This window comes from Hyalella azteca, unplaced genomic scaffold, assembly GCF_000764305.2.
Source record: "Hyalella azteca isolate HAZT.00-mixed unplaced genomic scaffold, Hazt_2.0.2 contig3900, whole genome shotgun sequence".
NCBI lineage: Eukaryota > Metazoa > Arthropoda > Malacostraca > Amphipoda > Hyalellidae > Hyalella > Hyalella azteca.
In genome coordinates this window covers 1-17001 of record NW_025934129.1, presented here as the reverse complement: position 1 = coordinate 17001, position 17001 = coordinate 1, and the positions used below count along the sequence as shown (strand labels likewise).

At 39.1% G+C, this 17001-nt stretch overlaps 1 protein-coding gene across 1 annotated transcript in view; it reads right to left on the bottom strand.

Annotated features, from left to right (window-relative positions):
* The window catches only part of LOC108674005 (E3 ubiquitin-protein ligase RNF123), a gene marked incomplete at its 5' end in the record, with an annotated part of 19750 nt that extends 7862 nt beyond the window's left edge, over window positions 1–11888 (bottom strand). The window contains 13 exon segments of the mRNA XM_018161901.2: window positions 609–779; window positions 2761–2997; window positions 3821–3960; window positions 4899–5050; window positions 6335–6516; window positions 7390–7476; window positions 8032–8196; window positions 8646–8763; window positions 9194–9334; window positions 9554–9698; window positions 10655–10750; window positions 11343–11523; window positions 11789–11888. Coding sequence (XP_018017390.2) covers window positions 609–779; window positions 2761–2997; window positions 3821–3960; window positions 4899–5050; window positions 6335–6516; window positions 7390–7476; window positions 8032–8196; window positions 8646–8763; window positions 9194–9334; window positions 9554–9698; window positions 10655–10750; window positions 11343–11523; window positions 11789–11888 — 1915 coding nt within the window.
* Window positions 11889–17001: the final 5113 nt, after the last annotated feature.

The following is a 17001-nucleotide window of genomic DNA, read 5'->3' as shown; positions in this document are numbered from 1 at the left end:
TGGAGCGTCATGTGTTGCTTTCTGGAGCGTCATGTGTTGCTTCTTGGAGCGTCATGTGTTGCTTTCTGGAGCGTCATGTGTTGCTTCTTGGAGCGTCGTGTGTTGCTTTTCGACAAAGTGAATATTTCTCAGTGTGAGTGCACTCCCATAAATAGTTAACAGAAAAGTGGACTTATATTTTCCTTAGCAAGGTGGGACTTTAAATCAATATTGCTTTGATGGAAGTTATTTGACGATTCATTACAACTCAGTTAGGCAGTCATTTCTGATATATTTGATTAGTATTGCAAAAAATTATTTCCTGGTGTTTGACATAAAGTAAACTCAGTCATAAACTTGAACTTTGGAAATTTCAAGTTCCTTATTCATTGCCTCACGAGTCATGTTAAATGTTTCTTATGAAAATCTCTCTATGTAAGTAAAAATATTAGGATATATTTCAGATTTATTCGCTGGAAAAATGAACTTAAAAAATTATCCTTCAAATGGCTTCGATATCCACTGCCTCGTTTTGCTAAGAACTTTTAATGGTGTTTGTAGTCGAGTTTAGCGATTTGTTTCGATCTATTTCCTCCGTGATTAAAACATCAAAGAATATAATGTAATACAGTAAATTCTTCACCACCGCTGGAAGTGGACGGCATGGACGTGTCCATACGGCAGCTGCTCTCAGGACCGTCGCTGGTAGCAGCACTTGTGCCGACGCTGCCTCTGCCCGCGTCAGCGACCCAGCAGGAGCCCGCACTACGGAGAGAACCAGGACCAGCAGACGCGCAGTGCTGAGAAATGCAATTTACTGTTAATAATTTACAAGAAAACTTTCTGGTAACAATACACAAAATTTATTGTGTGGGGCATTTCACGTAATTATGAGACAGAGATGCTACTTAGATCTATACTGTAACCCAGTAGTTATAGTTTCGATTTCAACTGTATCCCAGTGGCTATAGTTTCGATCCAATCTGTAACCAAGGGTTATAGTTTCGATCAAAACTGTAACTCAAATCTAAACTGTAACCCAATGGTTACAGTTCAGAGTACTAGGATTGGAGCAAAGAGGTGCGGGTTCAATCCCAGCTACCTGCGACAGTTTCTGGTCAGATCAGCGAAGATGCTGGGCGGTTAAGCAAAGCAAATGGGGACAGTGAGTAGAGAGTTCGAGACCCACAGCAAGCTGTGAATGTTTTCCAATGTTAAGAATCGGTGACAGGCCTACGTACTAATTAAGGCTGAAACCGATATTACTTACTTCCCAAGACAGGTGAATGAATAAGAAGCTGCGATAAATAATGTCTTATCATTAAGTTGAGCTGTTAGATTATTATAGCTAAAACCACTAGGGAATGACGTGACATCATGTAAAGAGCTTGACAAAGTAAACATGGAACCAAACAAAATCCTACTCGAGCCGCTCGTCGCCAAGACAAAATAGCGTCCTATGGAATTCATTCTTTAATCCAGCGCCGCATTGGGGAAGGGGAAATTGAGAAAATAAACCAGCGGTTACAAAACTGCTCATATTTCATCTGAATTTATTTTTATTTGTTTACAAGAGAAATTATAGCAGCAACAAGTACGGCCAGCGATCAAACGCTTTTCATAAAAAATATAACTCAGTACTCACTGCAGTGAGTGACAGAGCGCATTTTCCCGTCGACGGAAACTTGAGGTCACGGACGGACAGACAGACAGACGGACATGGCGAGCACAATAGTGCATTTTTCCATAAATGAGAAAATGCGCTAAAAAGCTGTTACCGTACCGGTAGCGTATGATAAAGGTTGCATTCACAGGTCGTGAATGCCACAGGGCGATGCTAGTGTTCATCGCAGCAATGCATTTCTTCAGATAAGCTTACGTTGATTCATTTAAAGGAACTATGGCGCACTCTGTTTAAACTCCTTTCGATGCCTACTGGAAGAATACCAATTTAATCGCTATGGTAGTTTGCAGCAATACATCCGATTCGAATCCAAAGTCATGTTCAGGACAAGAGTCATGTTTGTGAGAGAATTCACTGCTGGTTTTAAATAGATGTTTGGAAAAATATTACCAGATATCGCAATCAGATCCATATGAACAAATTAGGTGATTCTTGTCCACTAGCCAGAAGTACGACTGCCGAACGCGAGCGCACATATAGAATAGTTTTGAACATAGTGCAATACTTCTCATGACACGCAGCAGCTACAGTCATGGCAACTCACTTGCGATTGTCATGGGCTAGTGTTCTGATCGCGAGTTTCAAAGGTTATAGCTTCCATGGCCGTGTGGAATATGTAAACATTAACAATTGACGGAATATTTAGGCGTATTCACTACAAAGCAGATGATTTCGGTGATAATCGCACAATTTTTTAATCTGAGCATGAAGGTGACCAGGCATGGCTGGATTCAATGCAGTGTAAGAAATATGAAGGTCTCGCTTGCATAATTTATAGGTTAACGATAATCAGAGCGAAACAAAACGTTAATTTTGCAATGAAAGTTTGAATAAACAGATTTTCACCATGAAACTGAAATTTTCTTTAATCCTAGACATGCCAATTATGGACCAATTCTCATAGATTACATCATACTCCACCCTGAGGCCGCGGTTCGCGCAGTAGCATAGTACAGAAATAGAAAATAATTTGACCAAGACCTTAAGGGATGTACGGAACTGGAGTAAAAATAAATCAGGATTACATCAATAGCTGACCTGTCTATAGCAAAGTTGTTTGTTAGCAAGGGCTTTGGTGAATTACATCAATAGCTGACCTGTCTATAGCTAAGTTGTTTGTTAGCAAGGGCTTTGGTTCTTTCCTCGGCAAAAGTCTTCATGAGATATTCTTTGTCGCCTCCAAGTCTGTTGCTCTCGACGAGCCCAATTGAATTATCGAAGAAAACGTGCGGAGGAATGCAGGAGCGCTGCCAGGGCGCCAGCTCCTTCTGCCACAGCTGCCCGAGCGTTTCCAGCAACGAGTGGAAGAACGGCAGGATCGGCACTTGAAACAGCTGCAAATGACACAAAAATATCAAACTATTCATCATAAACCCATGATAAAATGTCTCCAATGCCTTTGGAGTGACGAAAGAATGAAGAGATAGGTTCGCAGTAGCAGAACGAAATTTCAAATTATTTGAAAATATAAGGTTGAGCTGAAGGCTATAGGTATTTTATAATGCTTGGTTGCATTTGTTTGTAGATTTTACCAATAGTTATTGTATAAAATAGGCATGATAACTTCTGGTTGACTTAATTTAGGAGAACAATTATAGATCATTGAAAGGAATAAACATTATGCATGTTAAGTATTATCTCGATATGCTTAACCTGCAAACCGTCCTCCATTCTTTCCCCATTTTTTTTTTAATTAAACTGTTTCATGAAAACATCTTATGTATAAAAGATCCTTATTTGCAAACTACTTTAAAAAAACTTCAGCCAAACTTGCAGTAAAAATGTAATAACTGACTAATTGTAAAAACCGACTAGTAAAAGTGTAATAACCGACTAATTGAGCCCAATTATACGTATATGCAAACCAAATGGGATGGACAGGAAGTAGGGATGGAGTGGGATGGAGGGAGTTGAGGAGAAATATGTAATCCTATCAAGGATAATCATATATAAAATCCAGCAACATGAATAGCTGCTGAGCTGATCAATAGTATTACGTACCTACTCTAGCAGGCCCAGTATTACGTACCTACTCCAGCAGGCCCAGTATTACGTACCCTAGCAGGCCCAGTATTACGTACTCCAGCAGGCCCAGTATTACGTACCTACTCCAGCAGGCCCAGTTTTACGTACTCCAGCGGGCCGAGTATTACGTACCCTAGCAGGCCCAGTATTGCGCTTGATGGTCACGTTGCGGAACTTGTCAAGGAAACGAGCCCGCGTGGAGCGGGCGTAGGGCACTCCAGGCTCGACTGTAAGGAGCAGCGTCAGCGCCGCGACATGCAGCTTCTCCACACCTGTTCGAAGACTCTAGTTCTCAGTTTAATTTTGATCCTTAGTCTATTATTGATAACTCTTGTAGCCAGGCTATTGATTGAAGTTAAATAGCCAAAGTTTAATTAACCCATAAGGAATGGAGTTATGAGCATCCTAAAATGTAATTATATATTTCAGTTATTTGTTTGAATTGTAAAATAAACAAGAATTTTAAAGCAAAATATGCCAACTAAGAACTCAATCATTTGGACAAATTTGGCACGAAAGAGATTGAAAATATATTTTACAATCTCAACAATCTGATGTGCGTTGGCACGCAACAAGCAACGTCTGATGTGCGTCACAAACAGAGCAAGTGAAGTGTGTCTGATTTCATGATTTCAGACTCCATTTGCGGGGCTTAGGATTCAAGGACCTTGTAACTGTTACATATTTGCTAAACTTTAAGTTTTAATCGGCATGAAATTCATACTGAATGTGTTGACGTTATTTCACTCTTCTATTAGGCATTTCAATTGTTGATCTCTCCGGTGTAAACTTGGTCATTGTTCTGATAATTTGGTCATTGTTCTGATAATTTGGTCATTGTTCTGATAATTTGGTCATTGTTCTGATAATTTGGTCATTGTTCTGATAATTTGGTCATTGTTCCCAGTTCTGGAATATTTTGAACCGACGGAGTTGATCTTCAGAGGGTATCATTGAAAATGTGGTCAATCTACTTGTCAGTTAATAATTTTCATTTTTTGTTAATACATTTTCTTTCATTAATTTCACAGATCGGAATTAGATATTAAATCATGACACCAGTCAGATCGATTGGAAATTATCATGTACATATAGGTACTTCTATTTCTGTTTATACATTTTTACTGTAAATCAAGAATTGTATATTAGGTTTTTCATACAAGTTTGAAGAAACATCATAAAATTCTTATGTATCCAGAAGGTGTCGTACTTTTGAGCGCGTCATGCAGGATCTGGAGCCTGGAGAGGAAGAGCTGCTGGTCGCCGCGCTGCAGCCTCGCGTCCTGGCTCCTCCAGTGCACCTCAGGCAGCAGCTCCTGCATCACAGCCTCGTCCACCGAGTAGCAGAACAGACTTTGTAACCTGCACACATAATGTACATCAGCACCGAGTAGCAGAACAGGCTTTGTAGCCTGCACACATAATGTACATCAGCACCGAGTAGCAGAACAGGCTTTGTAGCCTGCACACATAATGTACATCAGCACCGAGTAGCAGAACAGGCTTTGTAGCCTGCACACATAATGTACATCAGCACCGAGTAGCAGAACAGGCTTTGTAGCCTGCACACATAATGTACATCAGCACCGAGTAGCGGAACAGGCTTTGTAGCCTGCACACATGATATACATCAGCACCGAGTAGCAGTACTGTAGCCTGCCACCAACATCTTCGTTTAAAAATCATGTCTTAGGCAATGTATCCGATACATCATTATTAACTCATTAACAATCACCTTCCACATTATAAACTTTTAAGCAGAAAGTTATTATACTCACTCATCACAGCAGCATGAACATCAAGAAATGTTTTTTTAGAACTGGCCAATTACACAATGAATTTTCACGCTTTTTTATTGCATACTTCAAAATAGTCACACTTTGACATCATTATACAAACGATTCACAATTTTTGATAAGAGTCATCCCATTGGCAACTTTAAAATTAATTTTGTCTCAGCATGAAGATTTGAACTTTGCATAACAAACTTCAAAAAAACCTGACGGGTAAAACTTTACAGATTTGAAGAATACAAACAAATTTGAACAAATCCGCCTAAAAGCTCGAATAAAATAACTAAATGGAAATCTGCAAAGATTAAAGAGTTTACTCCACTAACGCAAATGAGGAAAAATTTAACAAGGCTATCAATTTTGTTCTACTGCAAATAAACTTTCTTCAACACGTTGACTACGAAGTGGTACATATGCGTACCACGAAATGTATTTCTCCAGGACGTGGTGGTACATAATTCAGGTTGCCTTAAATCGGCCAAATCCGAGAATAAAAAAAGGCCGATAATTCAATGTATACTAGTTTATTTGTAGCTTCCGCTATAAAAATTCCATTTATTTCATTTTTGCACTATTTAAAATTTAATTAGGAAGTACCCCTATCATAAATTTTAGCCGGCCAACGCAATTGAGAAAAACTGATTCAGAGAATTTGCCCGAAAAAAATGACCGTCTGGCAACCCTGTTTAAAAAAAAGTGCAAAAATGAAAAAAATTGAAGCAATCGTAGTCAACGTGTTAAATAATTTAGTTTGATTGATGAATTTATCAAAGCTTTCAATTTTGTTACAATTCTATCCAAACGTTCTTTAAATAAGTTAGTTAGCTTGGCATGTGAACACTCCAAGTCTGACCGGACGCCAACGAAGAGGAGTTTATCGACCATCAAGTGTCTGGTGGAGGTGTGGAGTAGCAGCGCCGTGACCACCTTCACGGCACGACAGTGTCGTGGTAGCAGGAGGCTCGTGGAGGATTCTCTGCTCCAGGTCGTCGCCAGCATCAGCAGCCCATGTAGGATCTTGTATGTTGACTCAGGCTGAGAGTACAACACGCGTCAACAATCGTATGTTGACTCAGGCTGAGAGCACAACACGCTTCAACAATCGTATGTTGACTCAGGCTGAGAGCACAACACGCTTCAACAATCGTATGTTGACTCAGGCTGAGAGCACAACACGCTTCAACAATCGTATGTTGACTCAGGCTGAGAGCACAACACGCGTCAAGAATCGTATGTTGACTCAGGCTGAGAGCACAACACGCGTCAACAATCAAAATATTATTTAGAAAAATCCATGTGATGAATTGTGGTCAGTGTCCAGGTTCAGTTGTTAGGTATATAATCAAACCATTCATTTATTTGTACAGAACTTATGAGGGATTAGGCTTTCAAAAGAGGTTCGTTCGAATTGGCCTATATTTAAACATAATTTTCGTCAATAAATGAGCCGCGAGTTAAGCATTCGTAAATCTTGCGGATTTGAATGCACATAATGATTATAGAGGGTCAAAGACACGTATTAATAATGCCAAGAATGTTCAACAAATGAGATGAAAACTATTTTCAATGCAAATTTCTGGACAATTTATAAAATGAAAGTAACATTTTTCCACCTGGTGCTGACAAGACCACGGAAAAAGTACTCATTTGTATTATTACATATTTTGCAAATTATCCTAAATAATGATCAGCTGCGACTCAGATCAACAGATAAATATTTTGAAAATGATCATATTGCATGTCCTGATAGGTTATTATACATCATATTTAACGTATCTTTACATATATAAAGATGATCGTGTGCATGTCCCGACAGGTTATTATACATCACATTTAACGTATCTATACATATATAAATAGAGAACTATATATAACGCGAGGTTATAATAAACTGAAAGTAGGCAGTACCTGCATGAAGGCGTGCACGGCGTCCAGGAAGAACATGAGCTCCGGTAGCTGCTCTCTGCAGGGCGGCGCAGAGGTGTCGTTGTGTGACTGTAACGTGAACATTGTATTTAACATCGTATGTGGTGACATGAACACGTGTAAACAACGTATGCGGTGACGTGAACACGTGTAAACAACGTATGCGGTGACGTGAACACGTGTAAACATCGTGTGTGGTAACGTGAACACGTGTAAACATCGTGTGAGGTGACGTGAACACGTGTAAACATCGTGTGTGGTAACGTGAACACGTGTAAACATCGTATGTGGTAACGTGAACACGTGTAAACATCGTATGCGGTGATGTGAACACGTGTAAACATCGTATGCGGTGACGTGAACACGTGGTGTAAACATCGCATTCAGTAACGTGAAACGTGTAAACATCGTGTGAGGCAACATGTGGATAATGACGGATTTTCCTTGTTAAGATAATGCAAGTGATGAAGCATGACTTAACAAGCATGACACCTAAGAATTCAGACCATGAATGAAGCTGGTACAAACACACAGGAGTGCAGACCATGAATGAAAGTGGTACAAATAAACCCAAATGAATATTGACCATATATGAAGCTTATATCAACACAAGTAAATACAGACCATGAAAGAAGCAGGCATGAGGCTCTCGACGTATCCCATGACGTGCCGCTGTACGACGTAGGCCCCTGAGTGCTCCCCCACACAGAGCTGCTCCAGCGCCACCACCACGGCCTGGACGATGGACAGCACAGCGCCCTCCACGTCACCCGTGGACACGCCGCTACCCTGGGCACGGTGGTATGCTTAGTGGGGCAGCTGAGGGGAGTCATACCCCCTGGGTGGATAAAGCGTTGATAATTCTGACTTTAGTTTCTGTTTTAATATTAAACATAGCTTAGGTATGTTAAGTAGGGAAGACGGGCCGAGCGATGTAAAGCAATTATAGGCAGGATGTGACTTGCCCGCACAGTATGGGTATAAAACCGCGAGACCGATGATTTATTTATAGTTCGGAATGGCCGAGGATATCAAAGGGCTGACCCTTGTGGAACTCGAAACTGTCGCGCCGTCCCATGGTGAGCTTATGTGTGCGCGACGTCTGCCTATATAAGGACCCTAAAATTCGCGCCACAAGGTTGTTCTATTGTGGTGACCGTCTCAATATATTCATTATAATTATATTATAAGATTAGATCGTCTGTAATTTAGCCGTAATATTGACACTAAACACTTACAAAGAGTTGCAGCTGTAGGGAGCGACTGAAGAAAACATCAGAGAGAGATCTGAGCCACAGCAGACAAGCTTCAGACTGCGCCAACTGGAGAGATGGCTCCGCCTCTAAGACGTTGTATCTATGGCACAAAAAAATTAAATAATCACCTAACCAACTTGAACGTTTTTGCTTTAGGTATATTTGATGGAGAACCATGAAGTGAGCTCGAGATCAGGTCTCATCAAGTAAGGACCCATCAAATATATTTAACAATAGATCCATGCAATCGTCAAATACGACAAACAACTTATGTAAATACAGGCTCAGCTGAATTCCTATAGTTAATTCGTCAATATACATAAATAAAAAGTTGCACACAGTTGCCCATTTTTAAAACCAATTTTGATCTATATTTGCACGAACTTATAGGCTTCACAGAACTTCATTAGCATTACAGTACGAAAATCTACACGAATATTAAGCTGGTGCAACTTATTAAATCTGCACGAATATTAAGCTGATGCAACATTATTGAATCTGCACGAATATTAAGCTGCAGCAGTTCTCACTGAGGCATGGGGTACTGCAGGGGGTGTCCCCCGAAGTTGATGACGAGCATCTCGTGTTTGGAGAGCGACATCGCCGGGAAATACAAGCAGTCCTTGCCCCTGGCGATGCTGCTGAACGCCTCGCCGAGATGCTTGCCATTCCTGACAAAACATTTTAATTAGAAAATAATAAAATACTATTTTTACAGTAGCTGAAGAAGCTTTTTTTTGCAAAAAATACCAAATAACGGAATGATAAATGCGGATTTCTTGTGAAAATATTCATTTATGAATTAAATTGCAAGGAAACCTTTTTCCGAAATTCCAGAATAAAATAATCGAGAATAATCAAATTCTGCTTATGATGATCCTCTCACTAACCTCATGTAAGAAATAGTTCTCTTGTCCATGTCAATGCCACATGTTATGACGTCACCGCTCTGCCACGAGTCGCCATATTTGCGGCAGTTCACATTCCAGGATCTTTGCCGGTTGCCATCGTAAGAATACGAGTCCGCTGTATCTCCTGATATATAATTTCATTTAAATAAACTAGTTAAATGAGGCAGTTGCAAAGGTTTAATCCAAAAATTCTCCAGAGTTGGTGCCACGAAGAGTTTGATACGAGCGTGAGTTTTAATTCTTAGAGGATCATTCATAATGATCTTCTACGGCTAAAAAATGTTCCGTATTCATGATTTCCCAATAGCTGTTTAAAAAGCCAACGGACCAACAACCTAACAGCCTTCTTGCAAATTACTCTCTCAATCATTAAAAATATTTTGGAATTGCATACACACTGAAATCTCAACAATATTTGTAAGATTATCTTTTGTTATGATTCCTACTAAGTTAAAACTTGAAAATTTTGCATTTAATTGCTGTAAGATGCCAGGCAATTGATCCAGTTTTCAGTAAAGAGTAGCGTAAACTCAAACCATATGGATTACAGTCGAAATTTCATCTGCCAAGGAAGTTTCATGGTTGCTGTGTTGCGTAATTCTAGTAAGAGGCAGAGTTAGTTACATCATTACCTACCAAAATAAAAAAATGTTTAAGTAATCATATTACTATAGATTTATACTGGAATTAATTTTTGTTATTAAAACAACTCTTTGTCAGAGCTAAAGTTAAGCACCTGCATGAGTAGCATTACAAAAAAAATCTTTGTCAGAGCTAAAGTTAATAGGCACTTACCTGAGTAGCATTAAAAAAAGGAAATTTATTAATGTGATCTGTTGAATAATTTCAAGAAGCCTTCAAATCTCATCACTCATCGGTTGCATTTCATAAGCTAAATTCAGTGAATGACAGAACAAATAGCACATTGATTACGGTCCATTCCAATTCTTTTAACAAAATCCTCATTATGTCTCGAATTGTTTAGACAACTTTTATAATAGATAAAAGATAATAATCATTAATTATGGAAAATAAGCAATGTAATGATGAAATAAATAATACATTTGTAATGATACTCACCAACTCCTCGTTCTGCATCGAATTTACTGTAGGCGACCGCCCAGCCCACTTGTATGACACCGCTGCTGCCGACCACCACTTCGTACTGCCACCTGCCTGTATACAGGCGAGTCAGCCAACACACGGCAACACACATACAACACATGACTGCCACCTGCCTGTATACAGGCGAGTCAGCCGACACACAGCAGCACACATACAACACATGACTGCCACCTGCCTGTATACAGGCGAGTCAGCCAACACACAGCAGCACACATACAACACATGACTGCCACCTGCCTGTATACAGGCGAGTCAGCCAACACACAGCAGCACACATACAACACATGACTGACACTAAATTGTTTAACTGAACATTCATCAAGTAAAAATTATCAATTAAGTAAATCATGTTACTTAATGAACAAGTATTAGTATTAAGATAAATATTGATGCAGTAACAAAGTGAATATTTCATCAAAGTCAGATGCATTGATACCAACCTATTAGATTGTGGTATATAGTCATTTCTAGCAGCAATATGACCTTATATTGTGTTGCAATATTAAGTTGCTATATTGTATTGTGTTGTAATTAGAAAAAAGTATCTCAAATGGTGTAACAGGACTACTTTCTAAACACACATGACAACATAATTTCCACTAATAAATTATTTTAGAATGTATGGCTATTGAAGGTATCTCACCTTTATGAACACCAGTATTGGCCATGACAGACACAAAGTTCTCTTTCGCCAAGACAGCAATAGGTTCTGGAATTAAGTCATAACTTTGCTTCTTCTCAGGAAAGCCAACTTTGCTGGGCCCCAGACGACCAATTCTTCTCTGCAAGAAGGGGAGGCTGTGTTGGATCCCATTTGGATTACCCTAAGACAAAAATAGAGTTTAAACACAGCCAATAAATCAATTTTTATTTGCAATGAATCAATGTTCTTCAATTGAAATTATGATAGAATAATTACTTAGATAATATTGCAAAGCTGAAATAATTTTGAAATACATAATAATGAAGTTGCCTGAACTATGCATTAAATAAATTTTACAGAAATATAAAAAAATATTACTAAATATTTTCCAATAAATAAATAAATAATTAAAATATAATATAGCAGTGAATAAAAAGTGAACTTACAGATTTAAGCAGAGACTGCCAGTGCTGCTTCTCACACTGCAGCAGAGCATAGTGGATGTAGTCGGTCAGGAAGCTACTCCAAGCTGACCCATGCTGGGCTCTAATGATTCCCAGCCAAATTTGAAAATAAAAANATCAACTAACATATTTTGCATCAAATAGGAACACCGATTTAAACAATGCCAGAGTTTGTGGGGATGACAGTGAATTGAAATGTGTTGCAAGCATCATACTTGGTGACTAGGTATATATAAAGCTTAAATTGGATTGAGTCTAAGTAGATATTTCTGACAAATGAAACTTGAAGCTACTAAAATAGGAGCTTTGACACCAATTGTATGTTTTAACAAATTTTTCTAATCTAGACAAATTTTTTAATCAAGGAAAATTCACTTCCATCACACAAGTCAATTGATTAAAATAAATAAACGCTAGGGTGCAGGAATAGTAAGAATTCATATTGAAGGTTAAGACATTACTTCTTGGTAATGACATTATCTTATACCACCTTAAAATGGGGACAATAAGGGATTTCTCTTTTTTGTTGATAACTTCATAACATGGAAAATTTCATGAATGAGTTTGGGCCCATTTTGAGTATGGAATGAGTTTTGAATGAGTTTGGACTCATCATGAGTTTGGGCTCAAGGTCCTTGCAAGGGCTATTGTATGGCATCCCTGAAAAAATTCCATATGCTATTTGCAAGGTGCCAGTTGCAAATAAAAGCAAATTACCCCTGGGAACAAGATTATTTGGGACTCTTGATAGAAAGCTTAAATTTGAAACATTTGAAGCATTCAGGGTGTACTTATCCATTACTAACAGTGCCACTAGAAAGTCCTTCTATTCATTTTTAGATGATGTAGATGTAGAATAGAAGTTTTCTGGGATTTGTACTTGTTTTTCCTTTATTGATATTACCATATCCGTTTGGTTACTAATTAACAAAAACTATTTTTTCCATTCTATACCTAAAACTCTTAAAAAACTTCCAGGAAAATTTTATCAAAATTCTTTGTTGGTAACTGTTTTTTTGTTAACCAGAGCCTTTGCTAACCCAAAGTGGCAAAGTTCTACAGTAAAACTTTTTTATGGTTGTCTCAAAATACCCTGTCTTGTGGACTGGATATGGCCACCATTTTGTTTTATAATAATAATAGCGGTTTCAGCATTTAGTAGGCCGTAGGCCTGTCGCCGATTCTTAACATCGCAGAACATTCACAGCATTTTGCGTTCTTGAACTCGCAACTCACTGCTACAATTCTGCTGTGCTTAACCGCCCGGCCTCCTTGCGGATTCTGACCAGAAACTGGCGCACAGAGCTGGGATCGAACCCACACCTCTCTAGTGCGTCAATCTTGGTACTCTGAACTTTAACCACTGGGCCACCCTGCCACTTGGATTGAGGTATGCAAAATGTCAATTAAGTTCCCAAGCCAAGTGCCAACAACTGTCTGTAGGATTTTTTGAGCAAAATTTCTCAAGATGGCAAATATTTTCTTTACTAGTCTGTAACAGAAGTACTTTTTCAAAATATCAATTTTTGACATTTTTTTCAAGGAATTTTTAGAGCTTGCAAATCTATGATTTCTTAACTTTCTTTATGCTACATAGTACATAGATGAGAAAAATGTTGAAGTTTACACCACTATTTTTAGTTTTGCAATATTTCAATTAGTTCTGCTGCTATAACATTTTTATGCCATAATAGAGGACTGTCCTGATTTATCCCACCCATCTTTCATTATCCTGTTTGATGGTACCTTAGTCATTTGGGATTTGTGAACGTAGCATTCAAATTAGAGGAACGCTTTGATTAGTAAATGACTGGCTGATGTCTGATGAGGTTAGATGGGTAAGATGGCTTACTGTATTTCATGTTTTGAATATTTATACAAGCATATTTGAGACCAAAATACTTAGCAAAATAAATAAATACTTTAACAAAAGCCAAGTACAGCAATCCCATAATTATGATGGTAATTTATCAAGGAAAATTTACAATCGATAGGTATGATCTTTACGAATTGAATGGTATATGTCTCATTGCTGTAGCTTGAAAACTGTAGGAGAAGATAGGTTTGCCATGAGACCAATCGGAGGTTTTCACCACGCCCAAAAAACTGCCGGGTGGCACATAAAATGACGTAAAAGAGTCGTAACGTAGCCAACATACCATAAGTAAGCCTCAAACCAAGTCAGGAAGGCATAGAGCAACTGGCTGCATACCTCTCAGTTCTCACCTCGCTGTCATGATGGGCACTAACTGCTTTGGCGACAGCAGGCTGTATATATAGTCCCGCCTTTGAATTAGTCTCATGGGGATTACTGAAGGCTGCCCAGTACCGCCCCCTGTTCCATGGTGCATTGTGTATGTAAAAATGCACATAGAAAGATGATTCTGGTACGGTGGTACCGTTACACACATCAGAAAGTAAGCTTTAAGATGAGTATAAGCACCGGATAATGCCATAATTGGCCGCTTTACGTCAGGCGTTTCTTTTTAGTGTGTCCAGCCTTCGAATTAATCCCATACAGATTATTGAAGGGGTCTCAAAACCGCCCTCCTTTGGGGAGCTGTTACGAAATCATTTTTCAATGTAGAGAGATGATTCTGGTACCGTTACACGCGTCAGAAAGTAAGCTTTAAGACGAGCACAAAAACCAGAAAACGCCAAAATTGAAAATTTTAGGGTAGCCGCTCCCCTTAAAAATTAAATATGAAAAAATAATTCATATAAGAATTTTATTGTTCTATTTAATTTATAATCTACCTTATTGGAGCCTTGGAGGCTTCAGGCTTGGAGGTTTGAGATTTTCATTTTTTCTACTATATAATAATATATCATGCCAAATGTCGTTGAAATGATGGGACTAAATTCAAATAAAAATATTTCTAGATTTTGCAATATAGGCGGCAGGCCTAGTAGTAGCTAGTAGCTATTTGTTGTGTGAAAAATAAAGAGTTTTGATGGAAATAAAAAGGATTAGCCTATTGGATGATGATTTCTAGAATGATTTGGTCGTCCTACTGTCCTCAGGTCCTGATATGGGAATTGGTAGGTGTATAATTACTAATTACTGAGTAATTAGTAAACAGAATTCACTCAATTCAGTATTAGCCTATTGGAATCAAGATGTAGATGCTGATGAGTGATGATCATGATGATGGTACTTGCAATGGCAACTGGCAAGATTTTCATATTTTAGCATATGAAACATTGAATCATATGGATGAGAAATGTTGAGGTGCAATATTGAATGGCAAGTTGGTAACATTAAACTTGTACTACTTGATCATAGCCCATGTCATTGATGATGTCAAAAGACAAAAATCAAGGTAGGTGAGCCTTAGGCTTTAGCACTTGCAGTTCCACAATGCTTATCTCGACTAATACCGTGAGTAATACTCAGTAATAGAAATTTAGACCAGTATATAGCCTTGACTAATGTAATGGGAACTGATTATACCTATAAAGTCATAGATTTAGAACCGTGTATCCTATAGACTACCATGAAGGGGGTAATAAGATAACTAGGCTAATAAGGGATTGGTGGCCAGTGGCCACACTGCATCTGCACACTCCACTCCACACTAGTCCATTTTTTTTTTAATTTGATTTGAGGACTTCGGGTATGCAGGTAGCACACCTCCCAGCCTGAGCACAACTCAGATTTTGATCACTCCACTTCACTTGTTGATTTCACTTGTATTTCTCTTTCAGCACTTCCACCAACCAGTGTGGCAGTAAATAGTGAGGAGAAAAAGAAAAATAGTAATTAGACTTTGAGGAACTTCATAGCCTGGTCACCATATTGCAGCTGTGCAAATATTGACCCAGAAGACGGATGGCAGCAGTGGAATTACCCACGATGACGGAATATACCGCGTTTACCCTAGTCCCTACATAAGAAAGTGATTTAAATCTTGAGTAAATGAGGAAATTAAAAATGAACTGATTCTAAAAAATCTCATAGCCCACATCAATTTTATTTGTCAAAAGACAAAAATCAAGGTAGGTGAGCAGGAGCCATGAGCCTTAGGCTTTAGCACTTGCAGTTCCTGAGTTCCACAATGCTTATCTTGACTTAGCTAATGCCGTAAGTGTCCGTAACCATGAGTAATACTCAGTAATAGAAACTTTGACCAGCATATACCTAGCCTTGACTAAGTCTAAATCACTCTAATGTAATGGGAACTGATTACCTATATAAAGTCTTACAATTAGAACCATGTATAATCCTATAGTAGCTATAGACTACCATGAAGGGGGTAATAAGTAATAATTAATAAGGGATTGGTGGCCAGTGGCCACACTGCACACTTCACTCCACTCTGACTCCAGTGACTCCACACTAGACTAGTCCACTGTCTTTTTTTTATAGTTGGTGTTAAGACTTGTGGCGACAAATGTGCCCACCAGCCTGTTCTCTGTCAGAAAGAAAAAGCAAAGCAGCAGACTCGAAGCTCTGCTAGACTAGGATGCTGCCTCCAACACACTATGGACCAATGCAGTCCACACTTGATGGGCCTCACAGCCAAAAGCTGCTTGTGCCCGGAGATGATCCTGTTGCAAGGTAGATATTCTGGCAAGTTACAAGTTTTTTATACATTTGAATAAATCGCTCTCCGTCATAGTAGATTCACCATGCCAGTCTGCAATAAAAATTGTGATAGACAAGAAAATACTAAAGGGCGTTGTGCTGCAGGGATCTCAGCTCCTAAGGCTGTGTTCAGGTTCCAAGGGACTCCCATGCTAGCCAATGCAGTGGTAAAGGCTGCTTTAGGACCTGCAAATCTAACACAATCAAGCATGAAATGCAAGGCGGTGTCCTCCTGGCGACAAACAGAGCAGATTGAGTCCTGTGCCATCTCGAAGCATGCCCGGTGTGCACCAACGCCCGCATGGCCAAGGCGCAAATAGGCCACTGCACACTGCATTCTCCGACTGAGGCAACTGTAGTCAATGTGATCAATAGAGTTTTCAATAGTTAGTCGAAAATGGCCACTGCCAGTCTCTGCAACCTGTCTGTTCCAGTGCTCCTTCCATTGGGTGAGGAATGACCGCTTTAATTGGCACATTAACTCCTCAAAGCACAGGATTGAACGAGAAGATCTGTCAGCGCTATGAGAAAGATTAGCAACCTGGTCAGCAATCTCATTGCCTCTCACTCCACTGTGGCTCTTCACCCAGCAGAGGGAGACTGAAGT